The 23748-nt window shown below is 32.3% G+C and overlaps 1 protein-coding gene across 1 annotated transcript; it reads left to right on the plus strand.

Moving 5' to 3' along the window:
- The first annotated feature begins 1171 nt into the window (after positions 1–1171).
- Positions 1172–2721, plus strand: LOC113726029 (E3 ubiquitin-protein ligase PUB22-like). The gene has a single exon (XM_027249499.2). It carries the CDS (start codon positions 1357–1359, stop codon positions 2548–2550), a length of 1194 nt encoding a protein of 397 aa, XP_027105300.1. The 5' UTR covers positions 1172–1356; the 3' UTR covers positions 2551–2721.
- Positions 2722–23748: the final 21027 nt, after the last annotated feature.

Here is a 23748-nt window from a genome sequence, read left to right on the forward strand (position 1 = left end):
TCTGCATTCCCTTATTAACCATTTTCTTCATACTAAAGAAAATTGTATTTCTTCTCAGTTGTTTATAAATATTGATGATCATAGTTTTTAACTATTTCTAATAGGAGAGTACAAGCAGAATGAAAAGTGAACTTTAACATATTATATTTAATTTGTAAAAAAAATTGGAATACTGGAAAGAAAAAATGAAGACTTGTCAGCATGATTATCGATTAGTAAAATTGTTATTTCAGTCAAATTCAAGCTCAATTATTTTAACCATGCAAATTGTTCCTTACACTCCTAGGGTAAGGATTCTTACAATACCAATGGGTGTTGGTGTAAGTAGAAGGGCCTTGTGTTCTTTAATCATGAGATTTTAGATTCGAAACCCATAGGAATATAAGAACAATGTTGGAAGAGTTTTCCTTGCAAGAGACTGGACCTAACTCGAATAGAATTAGTTGCAAACTATAAACGAATGCAAACATTTGTGGGTTATACCAAAAAAAAATTTTCTTACAATAACATGTTTGGATATATGACACTCAATTGCTAACTAAATTTGAAGTTTAGTTTTGTAATTTGGTGTACATCCACACCTGCTGATGTATAAGAGATAGTCACACAAAAAGTGTAGAAAAAATTAATTTTCAACTATACGCTAAAAATTGAGAATTTCACTGGTGGATTATCATCCTAAGTTTTACCCCATCATATCATTTCTTGTAAACATTATCAGTTGACCCTAGTTTAGAACATAATGGAATAGTATTAATGTCATTTAAGAGGTAAATTTTATACTTCAAATTATTATGTACTGAGCACATGCATTGATAGGGGTACCAGTGCAAATTGAAAAACTAAATGAGAAATTTCTGTAATTTTTCCCAAGCTCATGGGATGCGACCATAATTAACCTGAGCAGTCAGCACGCAATGCAACACCGACTGTGATTCTCAACTATGTTCCTCGTGCATTAATTCATCCATCGAACAAAGTCATCCTTTGAGTTTTACTTCTTCCAATATCTATACATAAACCTTAGAAAAAGTCCAATATGAAACCCTTTTACTATTATTTTTTCCTAAGTATGCCCCCTCTTGGATTTTCCGTGTTTTGACTTCCACATCTCAATAAAGCAACTTGCACTGCACCATCTTCACATGATATATATAAATGGAGGAGCAGAAGCATACGGCTCTTCAATCTACAACAACCAATTTCTTCAACTCTATAATCTTCAACCCAATTATAGATTGTCAACTCCTCTCCCTACTAATTCATTACTTCTGAACTATTTATAGCCCCTTTTCTTGATTCAGTTTTTGATAGTCTTAGCTTACCTTTTGCTAGGATTTTAGAGCATTTTCAGCCATGGATGAAATTGAAATCCCTTCACAATTTCTTTGTCCAATTTCTATGCAACTAATGAGAGATCCAGTTATAGTTGCAACTGGAATGACATACGATAGAGAGAGCATAGAAAAATGGTTGTTTACTTGCAAAAATTCCACTTGTCCAATGACAAAACAAGAGCTACAAAGCACAGATCTTACTCCAAATCATAATCTTCGACGGTTGATTCAGGCGTGGTGCACCCTCAATTCTTCCAATGGGATTGAGCGGATTCCAACTCCAAAGCCACCAGTTGAGAAATCCCAGATTTTGAAGCTCATCAATGAAGCCAAGAATTCAACAAATACTCAGATCAAATGCTTGCAAAGGCTCAGATCCATTTCTGAAGGAAGTCAAAGTAACAGAAAGAGCTTGGAGGCTGCTGGTGCTGTTGAATTCCTAGCTTCAATAATCGAGAAAAATGATGAAGCATATGATGAAGCATTGAATCTTCTATATCATCTTGATGCATCAGATGCAGATTTGAAGAAACTCATGAGCGATGATGGCAAATTTGCGGAGACATTAATGCCAGTCTTGAAATGTGGAAGTTGCCAATCTCGAGCTTATGCAATAATGATGCTGAAGTCTGCTTTCAGGGTGGCAGATCCGGTGCAATTGATGACTGCTAAACCTGAGATTTTCATCGAAATAGTCCACATTTTGAAGGATCAAATCTCACAACAAGCTTCGAAGGCTGCATTGAAGCTCCTTGTGGATCTTTGTCCATGGGGAAGAAATCGAATAAAGGCAATCGAGGCGGGGGCAGTTTTAGTCCTGATTGAGCTACTTCTTGATTCATCAGAAAGAAGGGCTAGTGAACTTATACTAACTCTGTTGGATCAGCTTTGCAGAACTGCAGATGGACGAGCAGAATTGCTGAAGCATGGGGCCGGATTAGCTATAGTTTCCAAGAAAATCTTTAGGGTTTCTCAAGTCGCAAGTCATAGAGCTGTGGGAATACTTTTTTCAATCTGCAAGTATTCTCCAACTTCTAGGGCTCTTCAAGAAATGTTGCAAGTTGGAGTTGTTGCAAAGTTGTGCCTTGTCCTTCAAGTGGAGAACAATCAGAAGACAATTGCGAGAGCCAAGGAAATCTTATATTTGCATGCTCGGATTTGGAAAGACTCCCCATGCATCCCACCTGCTTTGCTTTCTTCTTATCCAGCTTGAGAAAGTGCAAAATTTTTCTTTTTTTTGGCTTTATTTGTATAGTTTTCATTGGTACACAGCAAAGGACTAGATGTAAATTGACAGCAAAATTATCTCGGAAAGAACCGATTGAACACATTGGCAGTTGTGTAGTGCTTTTTTTTTAAGCTAAAATTTTGTCCTTTCCATTTCTTGATCTTTGCACTTGTTCTTGTTTTTTTCCCCGATTTAGTTGTTTTGAATCCTGTCATCCGATATTAATTATTGGCCTAGTACACCTTACTCATGTAGATTGAAAGTGATCTAGATTTATCATTTTCATTCCCTTGGGAAAATCACATTTTTGCATTCTTTTTTGGTCGAAATCATTTGATTAGTTTGTAGTAATCATGTTTCCATTTTCCAATACATCTTAAAAATACTGAAAATTGGTGAAGCTCTAGGATTTAAGGATCAATAATCACGTAAGATGCCTGACATGATTTCAATAAGAATTTAAACTGAATTGCAATTTTAGGTTTTAGAGCAAACGTTAATCTTAAGTTGCCTTTTGTTTTGATACTTTAGTTGAATATTTTCTTATAGCCCAATGTTTTAAGCTGATGAATGAAGACACATTAAATGCTTTAAAATCTTGACTTTTATGCAATAGCTACAACATATATCATGTAAGCCAGAAATTACAAAACCTGGCCACTAGGCAACCAAATTATTATGAAGATTGACATAGACACTTGCATGTCCATAACTAACCAATTTATGTACTCTGACATGCTTTTAAAAAACGAATAGGATCTTGTCGAGAAAATGTTTGTTCTGCACAAATATTAGAAAAGTATGTTCCTTTTATCTTTTTTATGTGAACATATAATAATTTTTGTTTGAACCTTTATTTTCAGAAAAATTCAATCGGGATCATGAACTCTCTGGATTTAGTCCTGTCCCTACTTTGACCAGTATAGAGTGATGATGGATGCCCTTTAATACCATCCACTGCTTGTCGTTGGCCCAAAATATGCCATATCGCAGACTTCTTTCCTTTCATTGTTTTCCCGGTTGAATAATCCTTTTCTAGATGCACATAACTACAAATCTCAAATGGTATTCTTTTTTACACATCTTTTTCTCGAATGAAGACCTGTTAAACAGGGAATGGGACAGGTACGGTTAGAAATAGGTACAATTGGTGAGGTTATTATATATATATATTTTTAATGATTTAGTATGCACTCACACAATAATGGCCTCGTTTGATAAGTGAATTTTTTAGATATTTGTCTAAAATTTTACTGCAACTTACTGTAGAAGTTTTTAAAAAATTTTTTGAGTTGTGTAAATTTTTGAAAATTTTGAAGTATTTAGTTTAACAATTTTGAGAAATTTTGTGAGATTACTGTAGCTAAAATTTTTAAAAAAGTACTTATGACAGATAAATTTGGCAAAAAACTCAAGTGCCAAACAGGGCCAATTGTATTTCATGATATGATATACACTCGTATAACTTTTTATTGTACGTTATAAAGTACAATAAAGACGTGTAAGTGTACACAAAATCATTAAAAATGTAAAACTAACGCACCAACTGCATCTATTCCTAAGTGAGTTTCTTTAAAACCTACCATGACACAGGTGAATGGTTATTTTACTCTAAGGACAGAGAATAATTTTATTAAAAATAGGAGTAGGCCAATTATAATAATAATAATAATAACTATTATTATTGTTATGAGAGTAACTTCGGTCCCTAAATTGCTTACGTCTCATCATAGAAAATTAAAATTTTAGTAAACAAATAAATATCGAGCCTATCTTTCATCATGCATCTTTTAGGGCAGAGGATAGAATATCACGAATAAATTAAATTATTTGCAGACTCATCACCAGTTTGATCCTTTGCCAAACGTATAAGCAATTGGAGGATGGTAATGAAGAAGAGAAAGATGAAATCAGAATAAAGAGATAAAGAAAAGGTCCGATCCTCCCTAAAGGTACGTAATTAGTGGAGCGTTGAAAATCCAGACGCTTCAAAGTTGAATTTATCTCCAAGCCACAAATTTTTTTTTGTGGACATCTTTGCTTCCACAGTAGTCGACATTTGTGCGTTCAATGTTCTTTAGATTTACTTTTCTCAAATTGAAGCAGCTGATTATTAGCATTTGCCCCATGTTTCAAAAAGTCAATTTGTTTATATCAAGAAGGAAAAGCAAAATGAAAGAGGGAAGAAAAGTCCTTTTGCATGGCTGCCAAAAACGAATGATTTAATACTTTTTGTGCTTGAATTGTCTAAACATGATTTTTTTTAAGGAGAAAAAAAAACGTCTAAAAAGTTTAATTAAAGGTGAGAAAAACTAAAAACTTCAAGGAAACTACCAAAACAAGGCAACGATAAATTGAGTTTCTAGCAATTTATATGAAACCAATGTAAAAATTTATTTAATACTGTTCATTTTAGGCTTCTTAAATCAAACATAACTTATTGTGTAAATTAATATACACGTGATTATTTCCTTTATATTTATAAACATTTCAATTTAACTTTATTTTAAAAGAAACTTCAAAACTTTAATTCCATCTCATAATGATAACCATGATGAACCGATTTCTACTAAAATAAAATAGCACTTAATTAAATATACTCACATGAAAAATGCATGAATTGGCATCATCTTTTGGGAAAGACTCGTTATAATAATTCTGAATGGACATAGCATGCACTTTTTGACCAAAGAAACTTTCAAAAGAAACTGAAATCCACGTAGGCTCATTGCAATTTCCCTGCCGTTTTAAAATAATTCGTATTTTTTTTGGTCTCTCTCAAAATATAATTTCAAATAAAGATTGATAATGATGTGCCACTTTTTTCTGGGCGTCCTTGAATTGGATTGAAACAACTCGAGCTTGGAGGGACCACGGGCAGGAACGGTTATAAGTGCAATTGTTCTTAGTGATTTTGTGTATTTTATATACCGTATAATTTTTATTTACACACGATATAACTTTATTTGCACAACGTGTAATTATAGAATAAATTTTTGTGAATTTCACACATATTATTAAAAATAAGATACAAAAAATGAACTGAACGATATAATTTTTCTGAATCAAATTCTGACCGTTAATTGTTCAGGGACGGTCATTCCGCGGCTCGAAGGTAGCATAGACAATAAAGTGGTACAAAGATCCAATCAGAGGGAAACGCGTATAGCACCACTCAGCCATATGTTTCTTCAACAGCCACATTAACTCAAAGTCTACTGGTTGAACATTTGCAACTGGAAAAAGTTATTATACATTGATAAAAGAGGAAGTAATACCCGGTTTTGAAAAGAGGAAGTAATACCCGGTGTGAAAAACATATCGAGTTTAAACAAGTTATTTCCAGAGTTTACTTTGTTAAAACAAGTTATATATATATATATATATATATATATATATATATATATATATATATATATACACATATATATATACACACACACATAGAAACATACATAAATATATAAAGTGCTCAGGGTGAAAAACAGACCGAGCTCAAACAAGTTATTCCCAGAGTTTACTTTGAGTGTGTTTGGCTAGAAGAAGCTTATTTGGGATAACTTTTTAAAAAATTACTGTAATATTTTTTTGATGTGATATATGTGAAATAAAAATATGTTGATCATATAAATAAATCAGTATATATAAATAAGGTATAAATAATGTGCGATCCTAATTAAACTCATTTTGATTCAGTTTCAATTGAGTTTAAGCACTTCGAATCGAGTAACTTGACGAGTTCCCTACCCATCTTTCTTGCAATAATAAACTCAAGGAACAAGCACTTCTGTGCTTGCGCGAATCCTACCCATTTTCCGAAAGCTCCGCTGGACCACCTACCACAAGTCTCCGGCTGGAGGGGTTTATTCTATGTATGTATGAAATGTCTACCTTAGCCCGAGTTAGAAATTATATATAATATTAACTTATATAATTTGAGCTGGATTAAGCTCGAATAGTGCATTATTTAAGTTCATCTCGACTCGTTTATACTGCTATTTTAAGTATTTGCGACTTAATTGACATTGTGGATTTGTGAGAGAAGGAGAGACGAGGGAATAACCATTATTTTGATAAAATAAAATTTAGAAATTGATACTGTGTATATATAAAGGTCTTCGATTGGTCTAAATCTAAATTTTGGAGGCTTAAGCTGAACAAGAATTATAGGCATGCATATACATTATACATATTATATATAGAGAGGGTGATATTGTATGGAGTTTCTCTATTTTTCTTTTGCCTTTTTGATCAAGTCTATAGTCAGAAGATTGATAAAATAAAATACACGTAATTGAAACATCCCCCCTGAGTTTCATTAAATTCTGACAGCAAAATTCCAGTCCAAAGTTACAAGATAAAAGCTCCAACCGAAAATAATGCAACTGTTGGCCATCACATTAATTATAGAGTGGGAGGTTAAGAGTTTAAACCTTCCCTTCCCTTCCATCAATGTATCTCTATATGAGATTTGTTTTAAATGCATACAGGTGTGTGGTGCATTCGTATGATTTGATGGTGATTCAGTTCCATCAGATTCTCTCGGATCAGTTGGGCCATCCCATTGAATAGGCTCCCCCTCCCTTAGGAGTAGGAGTAGATTAAATTAGGTTAGACGTGCTATTATGTAAAAAATTAAAAATAAAACAATAAAGAAGGCATGATCCCTCGTCCAACAATCCAAGTCATTAACTACCTCGTCTAACCTCATTAAAGTTGATGAAACCTATACATTGTCCCCACGGAAACTCCAGAAGTAATCAGCCAAAGGACCACATCTTGCCCATCTATCACCACAAAAGCATCCCAAAAGTGGAGGGACTTTGGCCAAAATTAAATGCACTTCAATTTCCAAACAAATTTGAGATGACCATTTCGATTGGCTAGAAATGGTGTTCAAAGGTACAATGACTTGTATTGATTTTGCGGGAGCAAATTTAGTTTCGCTATCACTATTGCACCACATATATGATTTTGTAGCTAAACAATTTGCTTTTTATTTTATTTTTTGTTCTTGGGTCTTGACTCCACGAGTTTGACGAAAGGATGCACAGGAGTAGTTGGGGGCAGAAAAAGTGCCGCGGCCAGTACTTCACTATACACCCCTTTAACTACGTTTTCATTCCATATATCACGTCACAAAATTATTATTCTCTCCGTTCCATTAAAAATATCATATTTTTTATTTTAAAATATCCCAAAATAATTATCATGTTAAAAAAGTCAAAACATATTTTAAACTCTCTTTCCAATAGAACCTTCTTTTTAATCATGTGCATGTTACTATCCAAATTTAAAATTTGAATTTGTGAGAGTAAAATTGAAAAGAGAAGTACAAATATCACAATCAAACAGCTGTTCTTAAAAAATTAAATTCCCCAAACATGATCAAATAAATTGGATGGAGGGAGTATGAGTTTAATAATACAAAGAAATTTAAAAAAAAAAGAGAAGAATATCCAAATTCCAAATAAACTTTGAATCTGAATTGTTCATTTTATCTGCTGTTCGTGAAGTTTGCCCAACACGGTTAATAAGCTTTGTAACTAGGCCAAGATCGAGTTACCGCCTGAGTTCTAATACTTCTTGCATATGAGCGTGCCATAGGCGTCTCAAAATGGGTAGATCCTAGCTACGTAGTTCCCAGTTCCAGTCCTCGCAGCTGATCGAGTTATCTTAGTACCTCGCAGCTGATTTTTTTTTTTTTTTTGGTATAAGTTCGAAACTTACTATCTAATCCATTATTCTTCCCCAATGGTTAAATAGTTCCATTTGAGTTCTAATTGTTAGTATATTTTTTTTTTCAATTTTATAAAGTTGTTTGAAATTAGATAATTACCCTCGGGCATGGAAAGCATTCATACATTTTCTCCATTTTTTCCCTTTTATTTTTACATTTTTTTCCTTCTTGCTCCAACATGTGATACACGAGTAACAGACAAGACAAGAGAAAGAATTCCATGATGAAAGGAAAAAAAAAAAGATGTGAGGGATAGACAAATTGAAAATTGGCCAAACGTTTATCTTTGCAAAGTTAATAAAAATGCGATGAAACAATTTAAATTGCAGACTGTGAACTATGGAAATTGTGTAAAACACCTTCTCTACTTCCTTTTTTTTTTTTAAGTTGCTTGAATTATTTTTCAAAAACTCTATTCTCTAAGAAAATTTTAACATGTTGTCCAACCACATTGTTATCTCACATACACCTATTTTAGTAAGTTGCTACGGTAAAATTTATTTCTCAAAAAAAAAAATCCCAAAACTAACTATCCAAGCGGAATATGACAATAATGGGCGTTAACATCTCCAAAACATGAACAGTAAACACAAACTCAAAAAGTCCATCAACAATTCATTCCATTTCTTTTAAGCATCGTTGCAGTTTTATTTAGGATTTGTTATGCTCGTCTGATCACTTTCATTTCTTTTAAATATCCCTTGAATAATTTGAATAGAAGAAACTGTACAGTTGGTTGAGATCCAAGGAAAAATTATTTCTGTCAACTATCATAATTTTCAAAAAACAAATATATTATCCTTATATAACATAATTAATTATGATAGTTGATTAATTGATTAATTAAACATTTATGGGGACATAGATTTCAAGTAAACGCTAGAGTTAGTAAACTTATCATAAGTAGACGGTTGTTGGTTGTTATCAATTAATTATATATCGGAATAAGTAAGTTCAAATTACCCCAATTGTACGGTACAAGAAAGTATAGAAACTAAAAGCTTTCTGCAAAATCCACGGGCAGTCTCTCATATTCAACTAACTTCAATGAGTCCCATTGTTTGGAGAAGTTTAATTGCACATTTTAGGTTTCCAGTGTTTTGTAATTTAGTACATTCCCTTTGTCTATTAATGCTCAAGTTAGGCCCTGTTTGATAATCTAATTCAGTATTTAAACTTAATGAATTCATATCTTAATATATTCAGACGCATTTAATAACAAAAAATTGAATATCTGAATTAATTAAGTGGTACTGAATTTTCTAGACAAAGTTTATTCTCAAAATTAAATGATAAACTATTCACTTATCACTAAATGTGATATACACTCAAATATTCCTCTTCTCCAACATCTCTCTACTGTTCCTTTTTTTTTTAATCCTTTCCTCTTTGGAAGTGGTCTCCCTGATCTTCCTCTCATAGGTTTCGTTCTTGTTATTTTTCTAATAAAGTCTCCCCTAAATTTTCTTAGTAGGAGATCTCTGTTTCTCCTAGGGTTTCTAGTGAAAATTTCGGTTTTCCTAGGAGTTCCTAGTGAGATTTTGTGTTATTTTTCCTTGTTTTGTTGTTTAAATTTGAATTTACTTCAAATCTGGTTGTCATCAGATCTGAATTTATTTCAAATTTGGGTCCATGTCAACAGATCTTATCATCTTTGTTGGAGCTTACAACTGTTGATTAACAAATCTGATAATTGCAACATACATAGAGTGGGCTGCAGCGATTTATTCAATGAGAAAATGATTTTAAAATTGATGACACTTTTTAGATATGTTCTTAATTTATCGGGTCTTTTGTATTTGTTAAATTACAGATCTAAAATTTTAGTGCTTGTTTTTATTTGCCATCAAGGCAGTGACTCAATCGTGCTGGACGGTTTCCAACAATCCATTAATTAAATATATTTTGTTATCAAAAGATATATACTCAAATATATTAGATTTAATACTTACCAATTAAATAACTTAATGGATTTCGATTTTAGTTTTCAGATTTCAATTTTATCCAACACACCCCATTAATTAATGCTTAGTTTAGAGGGTAAGCAAGTAATTTTACGTCAAAAAGACTACTCAAAGCCTAATAATCACTCACGTGTAGTATAAACCAATTACATATGAGAGGGTACAATAGTCAAACTCCATTGAAGTACATATCACAATGTCGTACACTTAGATTAACCACTTGTATTTGGCTTTTTTTTTTTTTGCCTAAATTTTCAATAGTCATCTATATACTCTTTTTTATATAAGAATAGGGTGCACTGCTGATTATTTTGGAAATACGACAGTATTTGGAGCATCGTTGGATCAGTAGGCACAGGTCATGCTAGCTTTAGTCTTACTATTATTACTAAGATGTCCTTTCATTCATTTAAAGGCTGTGGGGTCATCTTTAGAATTAAATTAGCAGTTATTACCAGCTATTCGTATAAGGATTTCAATACATTACCTTGTGCAAGGATTTAAATTAGCAGTTATTACTTTGTTTCTTGGTTAACATTTTATTACCCTCATATGAGTTGTTTTGTTTTCTTCCCAAAACAAGAAAACACTTGGTTTTTAGAAAAGTTAATGATTTAATTAATATAAGTTTTATGTTCGAGTAACAGTTTTTAGAGTTACATAGACTTGTCTGAACGGCTGCTCTTCTAACAAGCCTTGCATCTCTACTCGGCTTGACGTGAAGTGAATGGTGTGTGCGTTTAACTTGATTCCTAATTTGGCAAGCAATTCACTAGTGGATGATAATCATTGAGATGAACCATTTCGAAGGTGTCGAATATTTGACAAAGACAAACCTTGGCAAAGGCATTGATTACCACTTAAGTGCTAGTACTAATTTTTGGTTTTCAATTGCATTAAATCAGTGACTAAAGCAAATTAAATAATAATAAAAAGAGTAAATTTTATATACATTGACAGAGTATCCATCATCACGATTGGATGCATGACACATGAATAAAATTTAAATTATAAATTAAAATTCAGATAAATTGTCATACATCTAATAGTGATGATATATATATATATATATATTGTCAGTGTATAAACGATTAATTCTAATAAAAATATCAAAGCCCCAAACTTTTTGGTTGGCATCTTTGCTTCCATGTTAAGGATAAACTTAATCGGTGTTAGTCAACACTTCAGCGTGGATTTCTACGTTAGAAGTTCTTTAGATTTACTTTTCTCAAATCGAAGCACCTGATTTGCGTTCCCACGTCTAAAAGGTCAATTTGTCTTTTATCAAGAAGAAAAAGCAAAATCAACGAGGGAAGAGAAGTCCTTCAGCATAACAACCAAAAAGAAGCAATTTACCTCTTTGTGCTCGTATTATCTGAACATGATTTTTCAAGGGAACAAAACAAAAAGAAACGTCTATACAAGCAAAGCTTAATCAAAGGTGAGAAAAACTAAAATCTGCAAGAAAACCGTGAAAACGGGGTTGCGAAAGGGTAATACAAGTGTCGTGCTGCTAGATATCAAACTTGTGCATAAAGGGCGCTAGTTGATAATAATGTTTATCTAGTAGACTTCCCGCCAACTGCAGTAAATAGGAATCCCATAAAAACTTCTTTTGAAATAAAAAATACTATATGAAATTTCAATTTTTCCTCTTCTTTTATCTCTATCCCATAGGTGCACTGACCAAAGAACTTTCAAAAGAAATTGACATCCACGTAGACTTATTGAAATTTCCCTGCCATTTCAAAATAATTTGGGTTTTTTAGCCTCTCTCACAATTCAATATCAAACAAAGATTGAAAATGATATGCCACTTTTTTGGGGCTTCCTATTGACAATTAAAGTGGTTGAGGGATCCAATCAGAGTAAAGCACGTGTACTTTAGTGTAATCTGACTCCTAGACATTTGAAAACGTATTTCCATAACTCAGCCATCGTCCTTTCAAAAGGAAAAAAAAAAAAAAGACTCAGCCGTCGTGTCACCAGCAACCACATTTGACTCGTTGAATTAGGGTGCAAATAAGTCCAACTCAACACAAGTTATTTGTAAGTTTGTTGGCTAAAGTTTGAACTTAAGCTCACTTTGATCAAGTTTGAACTTGGTTTGAATAGGCTGAATAACTCGACGGGTTTGAGTTTAAGTTATATACAAGAAATTAAAAATCACGAGTATATATATATATATATATATATATATATATATATATATATATATATATATATATGCGCGCACACACACACGTGAAATGTCTATTTTATTATACATGTTTAAACTTATATAAAATATAAACTTACATGATTTATGCTTGTTAAATTCGATTGAACTCGAACTCAAGTTGGAATAAGTTGAAATAAATGGGAGAAGGATAGAGACAAAGGAACACTCATTTTTTTAAAAATAATTTAGCAAAATAACTGAACTCATCCATCTTACTTTTTTAATAGTAAGATTAAATAAAAGTAATAAATTTATAACGTGTATAAAGGTCTACAATTGGCGTAAATCTAAGGGTGCGTTTGATAAAACTGAAGTTTGAATTCATTAACTTATTGAATTGTTAAGTATTAAATTTAATACATTTGAATGCATATCACATTAAGTGATAAGTGAATAGTTTATCACTTAATTTTGGAAATAAGTTTTGCCTAAGAAATTCAATGCCACTTAATTAATTTAGATATTTAATTTTTGGTTATCAAACGGTCTGAATATATTAAGATCTGAATCCATTAAATTTAAATATTGAACTGGGTTATCAAACATGGCCTAAATCACGGAGGCTAAGCTGAAATAGAAATATGGCATAGCTACATACATAAATATATAAACCATAATATCATTGACTTTCTCCATTTCTCTTTTGCCTTTTCGAGAAAGTATACAGCTAAATGCTAAAACAAATTATATATGTTAATAAAAAATCCCCTCTAGGTTCATTAAATTCCGACAACAAAATTCCATGCGAAAGTTACTGCGTAAAAGCTCCAATGATCGTGGAAATAATGCAACAATAAAGGAGGTTTGATCCAAAACATCAACTAAACCAAACCCATATTGTCCCTAAGGAGACTTCCGAAGTCATCGACCAAGGGCCACATCTTGCTCATCCATCACCACAAAAAGTATCCCAGAAATAGAAGGGTAGAAGCCAAAAATTAAATGCAAGGGTAGACTCCATTTTCAAATAAATTTGAGATGACCACCTCAATTGGATAAAACTGATATTAAAAGGAACAATAACTAGTATTGATTTTGCCGGACCAAAATTAGTTCGATATCACTATTGTACCAGATATATGACACTGTATCAAGTCAATTTTCCTTTTTTTTTTTTTCCAATTTTTTACTCTACGAACTCTAGGAAAGGCTTTACAGAAGTAGTAGAGGGCAGAAGAAGCAACTCAGCGCACGGCGGCCACTATGTTTACTGTACACATCTTTAATAAAGGATCCCGGTTGGAACTGTTAGCAGTGAAACCGTTCGGAACAGTTTCATGTATTTGAACAAAATGTACGTGTATTTGTTCAAAATGTAAATTATTTTGAACACAATGTACATTTAGTTCATGTTTTGTGGATTCCACACACATTATTATTAAAATCGATGTACAACTTGTAATTTGAGCCGCATAATTTTTTCTTGATCAATTAAGGTCGTAGCAACCGTTCCTACCCTAAATTCCTTTAATAAAAGTGATGTATTTAATGTCATGTTTTTAACTATGTTTTTTTAACCTTTTAGCTACGTTTTTATTTCATACATCACATCACAAAATTGTTAAAAACTTAACAATGCAAAAGAAAAAAAAAAGAGAGAAAAAAAATACCCAAATTACTTTGAATCTGAATTGTTCATTTTATTTGATGTTCCTTAAGTTAGCCCAACAGAGCTAAACAGCTTTTGTTAAATAGGCCCAAAATACTTCTTGTATATGAGAATATCATAGGGCTCTCGAAATGGGTAGATTCTGATCAGGTAATTCCCAGTTACAATCTTGGCCCGAATATTTTTGTTAATAAGCCTCGCAAAAGATGACGTGGATGCCTCTCTTTGATTTATTTATTTATTTATTTATTTTTTACTTTTTTGCTTCTTACTTCAACATGGGATGGGAGACAGAAGTAACGGCGAGACAAGAGAAAGAAGTCCATGATGAAGAAAAAAAAAATGCAAGTGATGGACAAAATTGACAATTGGCCAAAAATTTATCTTTGCAAAGTTAACAAAATGAGACGAAACAATATAAATTGCAACCTGTGAAATATGGAAATTGTGCAAAACACCTATTTTTTTAAAAATTTATTTGTTTAGATTATTTTTCAAAAACCCTATTTTCTAGGAAATTTTTAACATGTTTACCAGCCATTTTTAATTAAGTTGCTAGAGTAAAGTTTATTTCTCAAAACAAAAATCCCAAAAACAGTTATCCACAGAATTGAACAATAATGGCGTTAACATTTCCAAAACATGAGATCGAGAGTAAATCTCAACCATTTTAAAATTCTGTCAAACAATTCTTTCATTTTAGGATGTGTTGTATTCATCTGATCACTTTCATTTCTTTTAGATATCCCTTGAATAATTTGAGTAGAAGAAACCGTAGAGTTGGTTGAAATCTGAGGAGACATAATATTATTATTTCAGTCAACTATCATAATTAAATACTGGCATGGACTTGGTTATGGGCATTTCTTGTGATCAGTGGCTCTATCCATCATCTAATTTATTGGAAGCCAATTAAGGACCAGTTGAACTAGTCGAAAATACAGAGATCAAATTTAAGATAGACTCCTAGTTTGCCAAACTCTTAAGCCTTGATGATTTTTCAAAATTGAGAAACAACTAACCGAAAAAAAAAAAGAAAACAAAAACTTAAGGTTTGATGCTTTGACGTTTACTGGATCTTTGTCGTAGTTTCTACTTCACTGTAGGATGATGTACATGCGGCTACACTTGAATTTCATGGTCAAAAGTTTTTGCAGAGTTTATTGAAATTGAACTGAATCAAATTTTGGGGTGATTGAGACGGAACCTACAAATTCTTCGTCTTCATCTTTTTGGTAAAGAGCAACAATCTCAGTTATATATGGCACAAGGGTTACAGTTTAGTAATTAAAATTGAGATTTTAGGAATTAAAAATTTTGGATTCAAATCTCTCTTTTCACTATCCGCTTCCCTACTCAAAATAAAATTTAAGAAAAAATTCACTGATGCCATAAGGGTATTACTTTCTAAAAGTAACGTCGCAGTTGAGTTTCTCTCAAGTAGAAAAAGAAATAGTAACAGTCTAGAGGGCATCAGCACATAATAAACAAACCACTCTTGGTAGGGTTTGAGAAATTCAGAACCTATCACCATTACCATGCACCCTTTTTAATAAAGAACCTTACGTACGTACATATAAGAAGAGCATTAACCTATGATTCGCTAGTCACTGACTCGTCAAGATGAAAAATATTCATCAAAGGAGAAAGCTGCATGCAAAACCAGTTCTTTTTAAGACATCACCAGTATGAAATATATGCCTGAAATGCAAATAAAATGACATGTTCTTGAAGGCAAAAAAAAAAAAAAAAAAAAAGAGACCTCCATTCTAGCTAGTACTAGAAACTGCATGAATTCATTTGGGAGCAGACCCACGACTTGGTTTATTTTCCTTGTATTTACAGATTTGAAGTACCAGGCACGGCTAAGTATAGCAGCTTCCACTTTAAACAAAGTCATTTATTTTGAAAAATTTGCACTGTGTCCACTTGGTATATCTGTTTCTCGCTTGGAATGAAATAGTACTGACTTCCACGGAGTATTTGTTCCTTCTTAGTTTTAATTTAGACCGTGCAATTTTTTTCTCCTAAACTTACATCTTCTTCAGCTTATTTTGTTCAATTTTTTCTGCTGTCAAGTATGTCAGATTCATCTAAAGTCCATGGTCCATCGAATTCATATTTAGTACTTAGCATTACGTGACTGCGGACCCCAAATAAGTGAAATCATGCAGCTTATTCAAATAGCATAATTAATTGATGACATACGTTTGCCCAAATATTTTTGTCATCCCATTTATCTAAGTTTCAAATATATGATCCTTATGATAGCAACCTTTTTCCTCTATGATAACTAATAATAAATATGTTAAAAGAGATCGATCGAGTGGATCAGTAAGCAATTTTTACTTTCTTTAATTATTATTTTAAGCGTATTGGTGAATGTTGAGTATTAGGATGGCTTTTTTGTTAACGTAGGATTTCATCCAAAGTTTTTTTAATCATAGGATTAGTTGAATTTCAAAGTTCGGAAAAGTTATATAACACGATAGTAGTCCCATATGTCAGCCAGATGCGTGCACTGAAAACAGACGGGCAAAAGTCTAATTCTCCACAAATACCGAGGAAATGATATTTGACTTCAAAAAATGCAAGTGGAGTGTATAAGAACTTTGTGGCTTAGAATTTGAAGAAAATTCAATGGTTTGAACGGTTTCGAATCCAACTCACAGGTGTTGAACCTGTGCAATAATAATTACCTACTCAAAAAAAATATAGATTTTGTATATAGTGGTGAGTAGGGTCGAAACTACAGGGATTGGGGAGAAATTTGTTTCCTTTAGAGTCAAGGTAAATGGGGGGTTTTAGGATTAAATGCTAATGAACTAAATAAATCAAATGCAAAAATAATTTAATTAACAGAAATAATTGGAGAAACTCTACCCAAGGATACACTTCAGAAATGGTTCATGCACTGATCATCGATTCATAGATAATTTCAACATTTATTAATAGATTGGTAATAGCTGTCATACACGCGATAAACAACCAACCTTTCCTTAATTTCTCGACAGTTAAGGTACGACCGTTAACTATTTCTCTAACTCGGAAACAACCCTAGGTACGACCGAAGGATTTAATTTCTAGATTGCATTAATAATTAGAAAGACTCGATCCTAACTAACAAACACGCTATGAGGGTTTGTTTATATTAGATCGTATGTTTCCCTAATATAAATCTAATTATGCTAGTTGCTACCGGGACAGGAGTAATCGAACAATTACGGATTCAACTACCCCTAATTAGCAAATAACCTATTGCGCACCTATTCAATTATACACGATAGCTATACCAACAATTAAAAGCAGAAAACACACAAATACCAACAAATGAAGGAAGTAGTTAAAATAATTCAGATCTCACGGTTATTATTGAATCAAATCTTCTGTTGTCCCCTTGACTAGAAAACAAGATTAGTTACTCTCCATTGAGAGTAACACGCAAGTCCCCTGCACAAAATTGCGTCAATGTTCGATAGTAAAAGAACTACTCCGCAGAGCAGAGAGCCAAGCAGCCGCCCCTCCTCTTTTCTTATTCCCTGGCCAAGTAGTAATCACATGAGATCCCTAGCTGAGTCCTCATCCCGCAGGATCCGGCTTTTTTTTCTCTTATTTGCTTTGTTTCCTATCAAGTACTAATATCTTGGCCTCCACTAACTAAAGGCCCGCAAAAGAATTAAAACTCCAATTCTAATTGAAAAAGGGAAACCTTCTAAAAAAATAATGCTAATTATTCCCTAATAAAACATCTAATAAAAGGTGGCAGTTTCCTAATCTTCAACCAATGCTCCACGTAGACTCCATCTTGAATTGGAACACTTGCGCTTGACAATCAACTCCAAGAAAATTACCTCTTTTTATCACTTTTTACTCCAATGCCCTGCAATTAATATAAAACACCAAATATAAGTAGAATCCGACAACTAAAATAATATTTGGCTAAAAATCAAGGGAAAAATAATTATGAATTTAGCAACAAATTATGACCCATCACCAACTGTTAATTTTTTGGTTGATAGAACCTCACAAGGTAACGTTTACAACTACAAAATTCGGTTTGAACCTCACATAGATTTGCCTGTTCTTTTGTAAGACTCAGACCGTGCTTTTTCTCGTATTTTTTCTATGTTTATTTGTTTTGATTGTCTTTTCTCCTGAAATCGGCAGTTAAATATGTCATGTTTATCCGAAGTCCATCCCTGTCAAATTCCGTATTTAGTACTTAAATTGCGTGCCCCGACCGTATTTCAGTGTAATCATGTAGCTTGTTGAAATAATATGTAATTAATTAATGAAATTTTTATGAAATTTGCCGGCTTTTGAAGTTACGGTGGGGATTAGGTTTATTTACATAAATTCTTATTTCTGTAAGAAAATGTTAGAAAAAAAATTAATGAAATTTTTATGTTTGACGAATAATATACTTGGTATCCTATTTATTTAAGTTTCTAAGAATATGATCTTATGAAAACATACAAACCTTTTCCTTTATGCAGTTGTAAGTCTCTATCATTTTCTTTTCTTCATTTGACAATTTGAAAGTTTCTCGACCACGATTACCAATTGATGCCGTAGTTGACCTATCCTTAGCAAGCAATTTTTTTTTTTTTTAAAAAAAGAGGTTATTTTTTAAGAAAATACCTTCAAAACTATGGTTTCATCGCTTTCCCCCAAGAATTAATGTTCAATTGCATCAATTTCCCTTAGTAGTACGTATTCAAATTTTGTAGATTAAGTACAATTAGCAGTTAAAAGTCCTAGTTACTCTTTCATTTATTTGCTCAAATGACATGCACATGCCAGGGGCAGAAAGAACCTCCAAATATTTCAAACCTAATTTCTTGTCCAAAGGTACCCCTGCGCATAGTGGACTTTTCTGTATACAACGACAACCCTTATTTACTCCTTTTTTGGGGGGGGGGGGGATATGTAAAAGAATTTTATGTATAGAAGTCCATTAGTTTTTGAAAGAAAACCAAGCCTGAAATATTTAGGGGCCATTAGTCTTTTTTTGCTAGTATATGCATATCATGTGGACAAATGAAAGAGAAAATAGGATTTAGAACTAATTATCTGTTAATTGTTTTTAGTTGAGAAAATTTAAGTGATGCAGGGACAGATTGATGCAATTCAACATTTATGGGGGCACAGGGAGAAAACTGTATTCTTGGAGGGGGATTTTTGGATATAACAAAAAGATTTCATTGACCGGAATCATTAAGTCTGAACTAACTCAGGACCACAATTAGTTATTGCCTACCAACATCACAACTAGTTCTTTTCAATACATCATTTTCGTGCCAATAGTAATTCTTACTAGTATGTTAAAAGAAAATAGACTGGATTGGGTAAGCAATTATCACTTTCTTTTTTGTTTTGGATCCAATCTGGAGAGACATTTGATGTAGGGTATAAACGAACCTAATTAACCCAAACACTCAAGTGTTCATTCTTGTTTGATTATTTTAATGAGTTTGAAATTTTGTTTATTAATCTTGAGTTGTTTATTTATTGAACCGAAGTTGAATGAACTTTTTTCGAATTTCAATATTATCGAACATAAAATGCTGTTCAATCTTAATTTGATTAATTGACAAACCAAACTCGAACGAACTCTTATCAAGTCGAACTCGATTTAAGTATCAAATAATTTGTTTCATCTTTTAACCCTAATTTGATGGATGTTGAATGTTATGATGGCTTGTTTGTCACCATTGGATTCATTCGCAATTTTTAATCATAGGATTTTGTAGAATTTCAAAGTCTGGCAATTTTTAATCATAGGATTAGTAGAATTTCAAAGTTTGGCAAGTTCTATGACTCAACAGTAGTCTTATTAGCCGTTAATCCGTGCATTGAAAACAGATTGGTAAAGCATAATGCCTGAAAACTGATCAAGAAAAGGAAGGTTATCTTTATAAAATGTACGCGGATATATAAGCATATGGTGGCTTAGAATTTAGCGGGTCTTCAATGGTTCTGACTGGTTTCAAACCAATTTTTAATTATTTGGTGGAAAGAATCTCACCAAGTAGTTACAACTGCAAATCCAATTTGATGTACAAGTTACAACAAGTTATGTTGGAAGTCTTAAGTATAAATTATGTATACCAAGTTTAATTAAAATGACGATCTATTTTATGAATTAATTTTTTCTGTGTTGATAGTGTACACACTATATAATGATTTAAAATGCACGTTGTGTATGCAAATTTTAAAATTCATTAATTAATATACATCCAAATTCGCTAGAAAATAAGATATTAGTGTAGACATATAAATTCATACTTTCTTCTTAAAAAAATTCCATTTTGATTGTGAAATTTTTTCTAGGTGGTTATAATATTCGCAACATACTTACCCTTTCATTTACCAATATGAAATCTAGTATAGAGATGTGGTCCTTCCCTTTCAAATGGTATTTTTTTCTCCTTATGTTGTTCTCTAGTTCGGGTTTTAAATCTATGGACTTAGTATTTTAAAAATTATAAGTTCTGAATTCAAATCTCCCTAATGCCGCCCTACTTTTTAAGTTTCATCTCTTCCATGTTGAAAAAAATTAAGAAAAAAAAGAGTGAAAACTGTAACAATTAAATATTACTATTGTAGTTAGAATGTCGATGAATTATAATTGAATATTTTGGATTCCATCATTGTGGACTTATTGTAATCTGATTAAAAAACATGTTTGTATGTACCTACAATTTCCTCAAGCATTCTGTTCAACTATTGTACATAGAATCTTCATATGCTAGCTTCAATGTGTACTTAAACCTCATAATAAACAATAATCGCTTTAAAAGGACTTTACATGTATGAAATAGTTACGGTGAGAATCTCACCAATTATAACATGATTGTACGATTAGGAATGTACACAAGAATTAAGGATCCAGGACCATTTTACTTCTCAGTCCTCAGGCAATAATAGACTGAAGATTTCTATGGTTTTTCCCCCCTCATATGATATTAAGGTATGCAGTAACCCTTTGAATTTCTCTACAACTCTAATTTCTAAATTAAATGAATTAACCCATGTTATGATGTCAAAGATTAATGAGAAGACAGTAAAACCCAAATTAACTGATAGAAATTATTACACTAAATAAGCAACACAAAAGACAAGATTTTAGGAAGAGCTAAGAAATTTGATAACAAAAAAAAAACAAACTGCTGTATGTACTTACTTGAACATGCCAGAGTGCCTGGCACGGCTTGGTAGCAACTTGCACTTTAACAAAGTTATTTAGTACTTTGAAAAAGTTGTTTAAACCTCATACCTTAGACTTGATATGATTGGACTCTGAATTGGAATGAAATAGCGTTGACTTCCACGGTCTGTTTGTTCATTATTTCTTTTGACTTAGACCATGCATTTTCTCTTAAATTTTTTTTTTGGAGCAAAAATTTTCTCTTAAACTTGCTCCTTTTGTAACTTATTTTGTTTTGATTTTCTTTTTCCGAAATTCGCCAGTTAAATGCATCATAATCATCTAAACTCCATGCCCATCAAATCTCATATTTCGTACTTATATTGCATGTGCCGACCCTAAATCAGTGTAGTCAAATGATGTAATTAATTCATGACTTTTGTGTGTTTGATGACTTATGTTCATTATCCCATTTATCTGAGTTTCCAAGATATGAATAGCCTTTCCGTTTGTTTATTTATTTAATTTTTCATCTGTCAATGGCATTTAACAAGTTAACATGTTCAAACCGACCTTGTTGATGCTTGATGGTATCTCCAATGTGGCAAGTAGTAATGCCAACTGCCAAGAAATACCGCATTTTTTTAATTTATTTTTTCCAGTAGGAAAGGGGTCGAATTTAAGAAGCGGGGAGGGAACAGAGAGATTAGAATCCAGAATCTCTACATTTTGGGATCTAAATTTTAACTATTAGATCAAAGCCTTCTTGACAAGTAGTAATGCCACAGTTGATCAATACTTAGCAAGCAAATCATTAAAAAAAGAAAGGGGTAAATTCCAAACAATCCCCTTCAAATGTATGATTTCGTCACTTTGCCCCCATGAATGTTCAATTGCATCAATCTTCCCTTGTAGTATCTAAAGTTTCTTAATCAAATACAATTACCAGATAAAGTTCTGATTGCCATTTCATTTGCTCACATGATAAGCATATACCTCTCTAGCGAACAAACTGAATAATCCGCAAAAGTTTTATGCCTGAGATTGTTTGTGAGGGTATTTTTCTTGCAACGGACTTCTATGTATACAATTCTTATCCAGGCATATTATTTTGGGGTAAATTATACAAGAGTTTTGTGTATAAAAGTCCGTTACAATCGAATTATTTTCTGAAACAAGACCAAATTTGCAATATTGAGGGGTTATTTAAGTCACATGAGCAAATGAAAGAGGAATCAAAACTTATCTGCTGAGTCCATTTGATTGAGAAGATTTAAGTACCACAAGGGAAGATTGATACACACAATTGAATATTTAGGAAGGAGAAAAGTGATGAAGCTGTATTTTAAGAATTTTTTTTAGTATGAAATAAAAAAAAAATAGTATATAAAGAGATTTAAGTGGCCAGAATTTTAAATCTGAAGGAAGTGATGACCGGCATCATTGCTTGGGAGCAACAAATCTGGTTGTTTCAACACATCTTTCAGAGCCAATAGCAATTATTACTAGCACTAAACATTTTAAAATGGATTGATTTGATTGGTGAGCAACCTGGGGAGACATTTGGTAAAATGTTGAATATTACGATGGCTTTCTTCACGCCCGTTGGGTTTCATCTAAAATTTTTAATCATAGGATTAGTTGAATTTCAAGGTCCGGTAAGTTTTATAACTGAATAGTAGTCTTATTAGCCAAATGCGTGGATTTAAAACAGATCAGCAAAGTCTTTTTCATGAAAACTTACCAAGAAAAGGATGTTTATCTCTAGAAAATGTAAGTGGATTTTGTCAGCTTATGGTGGCTTAGGATTTAGAGAAACTTCAATGGTTTGAATTGTTGTAACAGTGACAACTACAAATAGGTTTTGAAGCACAAATTTTGACTACGAATTATGTGGAAGTCAAACTGCTAGACCAAGTTTAGTTGAAAGAGCAACATATTCAACTAATACACTGGCTGTATAAGCTAATAAATTTAGATGCATGCAAATTTGAAATACAAATTTGAATTGAGATGAATTATCATGCATCTAAAACCACTAGTATTTACATTGTTATTGAACGAAACATTTTCATGTTTTGTTTTCAAAGAAAGAAAAGTTCTCTTTTTGATAATAGAATTAGTTTAGGTGTTAGTAATATATTGGATAGTGGATTATTTGCACAAATTTATTTACTTGCACCATAAATGTATTTTTTAACCATTTTTTATCTCATTTACATCACGTTAAAAAAGTGCTATGGTATTTGGTTCAACAAAATCCCAATTAGTCTACAATCCTATTGTACAAATGTGGTCATTCAATTCCGATGGGTAGAATTTTTTTTCAATCCATACTTTCTCTAATTCGGGTTTTAACTCTGTCGACCCAATGTTCAAGTGAGTAAAAACTATCCTAAATAGTCTACCATCCTATTACATCATGTCAAAAAAGTGTTACAGTATTTTGTTCAAAAAATTATCCTAAATAATCTACCATCCTATTGCAGAAATGTGGTC

The sequence above is a fragment of the Coffea arabica genome, chromosome 1c (genome assembly GCF_036785885.1).
Source record: "Coffea arabica cultivar ET-39 chromosome 1c, Coffea Arabica ET-39 HiFi, whole genome shotgun sequence".
NCBI lineage: Eukaryota > Viridiplantae > Streptophyta > Magnoliopsida > Gentianales > Rubiaceae > Coffea > Coffea arabica.

Bases quoted from the DNA above. Each gene is read 5' to 3' on its own strand.
- LOC113726029 (XM_027249499.2), top strand. From the start codon at position 1,357: ATGGATGAAATTGAAATCCCTTCACAATTTCTTTGTCCAATTTCTATG.